Genomic DNA, 6,000 nt, shown 5'->3' with positions numbered 1-6,000 from the left:
GCAGCTGTGACTTATTAAACTGATAGTTCGGTAATTTTCACATCTGTCAACACCTGCTTTCTTTGGGATTGGAATTATTATATTCTTCTTGAAGTCTGAGGGTATTTCACCTGTCTCATACATCTTGCTCACCAGATGGTAGAGTTTTGTCAGGACTGGCTCTCCCAAGGCCGTCAGTAGTTCTAATGGAATGTTGTCTACTCCCGGGGCCTTGTTTCGACTCAGGTCTTTCAGTACTCTGTCAAACTCTTCACGCAGTATCGTATCTCGCATTTCATCTTCTTCTACATCCTCTTCCATTTCCATAATATTGTCCTCAAGTACATTGCCCTTGTATAGACCCTCTATATACTCCTTCCACCTTTCTGCTTTCCTTTCTTTGCTTAGAACTGGGTTTCCATCTGAGCTCTTGATATTCATACAAGTGGTTCTCTTTTCTCCAAAGGTCTCTTTAATTTTCCTGTAAGCAGTATCTATCTTACCCCTAGTGAGATAAGCCTCTAAATCCTTACATTTGTCCTCTATCCATCCCTGCTTAGCCATTTTGCACTTCCTGTCGATCTAATTTTTGAGACGTTTGTATTCCTTTTTGCCTGCTTCATTTACTGCATTTTTATATTTTCTCCTTTCATCAATTAAATTCAACATTTTTTCTGTTACCCAAGGATTTCTACTAGCCCTTGTCTTTTTACCTACTTGATCATCTGCTGCCTTCACTACTTCATCCCTCAAAGCTACCCATTCTTCTTCTACTGTATTTCTTTCCCCCATTCCTGTCAATTGTCCCCTTATGCTCTCCCTGAAACTCTGTACAACCTTTGGTTCTTTCAGTTTATCCAGGTCCCATCTCCTTAATTTCCCACCTTTTTGCAGTTTCTTCAGTTTCAATCTACAGCTCATAACCAATATACTATGGTCAGAGTCCATGTCTGCCCCTGGAAATGTCTTACAATTTAAAACCTGGTTCCTAAATCTCTGTCGTACCATTATATAATGTATCTGATACCTTCTAGTATCTCCAGGATTCGTCCATGTATACAACCTTCTTTTATGATTCTTGAACCAAGTGTTAGCTATGATTAAGTTATGCTCTGTGAAAAATTCTACCAGACTGTTTCCTCTTTCATTTTTCTCCCCCAATCCATATTCACCTACTATGTTTCCTTCTCTCCCTTTTCCTACCCTCGAATTCCAGTCACCCATGACTATTAAATTTTCATCTCCCTTCACTACCTGAATAATTTCTTTTGTCTCATCATACATTTCATCAATTTCTTCATCATCTGCAGAACCAGTTGGCACATAAACTTGAACTACCGTAGTAGACATGGGCTTCGTGTCTATCTTGGCCACAATAATATGTTCACTATGCTGTTTGTGGTAGCTTACCCGCACTCCTATTTTTTTATTCATTATTAAACCTACTCCTGCATTACCCCTATTTGATTTTGTATTTATAACCCTGTATTCAGCTGGCCAAAAGTCTTGTTCCTCCTGCCACCGAACTTCACTAATTCCCACTATATCTAACTTTCACCTATCCATTTCCCTTTTTAAATTTTCTAACCTACCTGCCCAATTAAGGAATTGACATTCCACGCTCCGATCCGTAGAATGCCAGTTTTCTTTCTCCTGATAATGACGTCCTTCTGAGTAGTCCCCACCTGGAGATCCGAATGGGGGACTATTTTACCTCCAGAATATTTTACCCAAGAAGATGCCATCATCATTTAACCATACAATAAAGCCGCATGCCCTCGGGAAAAAGGTGATACTGGACAGGAAATCTGTTTGAGGACAAGGTTTTGGGGATAGTCTGTGAAGAACATTGTGGAACCTTCAGCATTCTGGGCAAGGAAATTCTCATCACTGCAGGTATGCCACCCACAGATGGCCTGGCTGTATGAGAATGATCTTTTGAGAAAGAGGTGACAGCTGTTGAAATGTAGGTACAGTTGCTGGTTAGTAGGCTCTTAATAACAGAAATGGAACTGTCAGAGAGGTGGGGGTCAACACCCAGGATGGTGGTATATTCAGTTGAGGAGTACCAGGTGAAGCAGATGGGAGAGAAAGTATTGAGGTTGTGGTTTGTACATCTGCGCAATCATTTCCTTGTTTAAGTAGTAATTAATACACCTTGAACTGGAATAGAGACTTTACTGCTTCAGGAACGATAACATTTTTTTGAACTACTGTAAGCTGCGCTGGTAATGAACAATCCATGAGACTTTTTAAAAAATTTCCCCCATTACTTACATGGGTTAAATTTTTCAACAAGAATTTGCATTATGTCACTTACCTCAGTACAATCAAAAAATGTATTTGACTATCATAGTTGAGACTCTAGAGTAGTAAGAATGGCAGCATTTAATTATCAGCAGATAATTTTCTGTAGAAAACTTGACTGTCAACAGTGCTGTTAATGTCTGGGATATGCTTATCAAATGGAAACCTCACTTCACAAAAGACACCACTGTTAAGAAAGACACATATATACATAAATTGTATATTAAATTAGTACTAAAAACTTGGAGGTATTCCCATCTACATATAACTCCAACTAAGTAAATTGTGAACAATCTAGAGTGATGCATTAAGAATTTCACATACTATATTTTCATACTTGTATCACCAGGTGCTGACTTTCTGGGAATAGCTTCACACTTCTTCACAGCTAACATCAGCATCCACCATCCTTCAGTGCCTCATGGTCTACTTTTTTCAAACTTAGTACTTTTCCTATAACCAATTATTTTGCATCGTTAATTGACCATATTTTTGAGTGTCAACTATGTCCCTTCTAATTGTAACTTTGTTTGTCATAGTAATAATTTAGATTTATATAAAAAACAAAGATGCTGCGACTTACCAAACGATAAAGCGCTGGTAGATAGACACAATAACAAACACACAAACACTCACACAAATTTCAAGCTTTCGCAACCCAAGGCTGCTTCATCATCAGGAAAGAGGGAAGAAGAGGGAAAGACAAAAGGTTGTGAGTTTTAAGGGAGAGGGTAAGGAGTCATTCCAATCCCGGGAGCGGACACACACACACACACACACACACACACACACACACACACACACACACACACACACACACACACTCTGCTTGTGTCTGTATATGTGCGGATGGATATGTGTGTGTATGCGAGTGTATACCTGTCCTTTTTTCCCCCTAAGGTAAGTCTTTCCGCTCCCAGGATTGGAATGACTCCTTACCCTCTCCCTTAAAACCCACATCCTTTCGTCTTTCCCTCTTCTCCCCTTTTTCCTGATGAAGCAACCTTGGGTTGTGAAAGCTTGAAATTTGTGTGTGTGTTTGTGTGTTTTTCATTGTGTCTATCTACCAGCGCTTTCTCATTTGGTAAGTCGCAGCATCTTTGTTTTTTATATATATTTTTCCCATGTGGAATGTTTCCCTCTATTATATTCATATTAATAACTTAGATTGTTTGACAAAAGCTGCAAAAAAAGTCACCTGTAGCCGGAAAAATTTATTTATTATATACAGGATGTCAGACATGACATGACTCTACCTTTTTAAATTCTAAACTGCAGTATTATTCAGGGTAATAATTCATTTGTGCTACATTGAATATTATCATTCATTTAAAATACATGCATTTAATTATAATGTCTTGCAATCTGTGTTCCTTTTGCTGTAATACAGCTGATAAATACTGTTGCAATATATAGTTGTGCATACTATTTTCTTTCCTGCTTTTCACATTCCGCCAATGACTGTACCATCTTACAGGGAATGGGTAAAGAAATTATTTTGAAACTGTGTTACATATAAGCAATGATAACTTGTTCCATTCTTCAACTCAGCTCCTTTTAATATGAGTCCAAATGTCTTTTTTGCACTGTCTAGCTGTATAATGAATATAAGACACATAACAAAATGGCATGCATAAATTAAAATACTATGAAACAAATATGTTTTATTAATAAAATGCACAAAAATCTGACAGGAATCATTGTAGTTTACAAATTTCTACTACTACACATTTATTTCCAGTTGTCAATGATGCAAATTTTCCTCAAGTGTGATGCAGTTGATGCGCAACATTGTGAAAGGGCTGCGATAGACTGAAAAAGAAAATCCTTATCAGAATACTGTATGAAAAAGGCAAAAATTAACACTGAGCTTGATGAAGGAGTTGTTCTTGCACTCTGGAATTCAACGTTTTTCTAACATAACACTGCAAAACGTATCTAAATAACAACTAGCACAGAAAATTCTTCATACATCAGTAATTGATTTTATTAATATAACATTCAACTCCCCACAAGAAGACTGGCATGAACTGGGGAATGTGAATGCTAATAAGAGGTAGAAATAACAAAAAGGAGAAGAGTAAGAAAAATAGGGGACAAAGAGAAAATTAGGTCAAAAGAGGTCTCATCAGTATATACGTTAAAACCATATGTGTTCCAAGGAGAAAGGTTTACCTTGAAAAGCCGTTATCCCATATGTATTAGCCACACAAATGATCTGCAAAGCATGTTTCACAGTCAAACAAATTGTATACCATCACTTTCACTGGTTGCATATTATATTAGTAATTACCTAATTTCTAAACTTAAAGCGCTTTATAAATTAGAAACTACTTAGCAACCAATAGTAAGAGCCATTATTTTTCCCCGCTGTTCTCTTCCGAATCACTGAATCACATTTATTTTACATATTTATTAACGTTGCTCCTATGGATGAAGTTACAATATAGGAGTATTCTGACAGGATGTATTGAGTGCACTGCAGGTTTTACCAAGGTTAGTAAATTGAAGGGAAAAAAATGACCCTACTGTCTAGCAATAAAACATTAACAATGTGTCTTCCTATTCTTAAATATGGTGCGACAGATAAACTTTTTACAATGATTGACAAAATTTTAATCTTTCTAGCTGAGGATTTTTCTCTTGATACAAGAAAGAATGAACTTCACTTCTAAAACACAATATGGTGATCAGTACTCACAATTTATTCTCATGTATTGTTTTCTTCTTATTTTTCTGAAATGTGTCTTTGTATGTGACAATGTTTTTTCAATAACAGTTGCCTCAACATTAACCAGATTAGGTGATAGAAGTGGCCGACCAATGAGTGTAAAATCAGCACCTCCCACCAGCATAACCTTGAAAGGAAAAAAGAAAATTTAGAAAACTAGCAGTTAGTTGAACTTTTAAAAAATTGATTATTTGAACAGTTACAAAATCTGAGAAAGTAAATGCCACAAAACATACTGAAACCTAACTTTTCCCAACAGCATAGACAATGAAGACCAAAAAAGGTCAATTAGGGGAAAAAATCACGTAGTCACAAATTTTTGCACGGTGCTAGGAGAGAGTGTCCTGAACAACACACTAAAAATCCTGATTGGTGGGGTGTGAGCACTGGAATGGTGGTGAGTTGAAAGGTCACTTTTTTATGTTTTTCTCAAATAACTCTAAAACCTCAGCTTCAAACAAAAATGTTTTCCAGTACAAAATTAAACTAAATTAAATTTTCCACAAAAAAACAGGGCCCCACCTTTTTTGCTCTAGGACTAATCGTTTCTACATTCAGGAGATGGAAAAACTGCAGATTCTTAAAAATACTGTTCTAATGGTAGGAAATCAATATTTTTCATTAACTGGAGTGGGTTAAAAACAAATATTAAATGTGTGTGTCTCATGTAGATCCATATTTGGGAATAAACTGTGTTCCAGAGTGTAACAGGGTGGACAGGGGAGATGTGTGTAGTAGAGGTGCAAGGGAAGGTAGGTTGCTGGATTAAGCACATGCACTTTCCCTCCTTCCCAGGTCTGTAAATGGAAGATTGAGCAGGTGATGCCCCACTCTATCAACTCCATTACATCACAGGATGCAACTACAGTGAGTTTCACAAAATTGTACACGCCCTGCACAGCACGCCTTATGAATCATTGGCGACATAGAGGGCAGAGGTGCTTGGGGAGCATTTATTTTGCACAAAATGTATTCACACTACA

The 6,000-nt window shown here is 37.1% G+C and overlaps 1 protein-coding gene across 1 annotated transcript in view; it reads right to left on the bottom strand.

The window, feature by feature from the left end:
- Positions 1-3,930: 3,930 nt before the first annotated feature.
- The window catches only part of LOC126475198 (39S ribosomal protein L21, mitochondrial), a 38,258-nt gene continuing 36,188 nt past the window's right edge, over positions 3,931-6,000 (bottom strand). Inside the window, exons 4-5 of the mRNA XM_050102850.1 lie at positions 4,988-5,144; positions 3,931-4,098 (exon numbers count right to left, since the gene is read on the bottom strand). Of these exons, the coding sequence (XP_049958807.1) occupies positions 4,031-4,098; positions 4,988-5,144 (225 nt within the window). The 3' untranslated portion in view covers positions 3,931-4,030. The remainder of the gene's footprint in view (positions 4,099-4,987; positions 5,145-6,000) is intronic.

This window comes from Schistocerca serialis, chromosome 4 (genome assembly GCF_023864345.2).
Source record: "Schistocerca serialis cubense isolate TAMUIC-IGC-003099 chromosome 4, iqSchSeri2.2, whole genome shotgun sequence".
Taxonomy (NCBI): domain Eukaryota; kingdom Metazoa; phylum Arthropoda; class Insecta; order Orthoptera; family Acrididae; genus Schistocerca; species Schistocerca serialis.
Note: the sequence above shows the minus strand (reverse complement) of the source record. Positions and strands in the feature narration are given on the sequence as shown.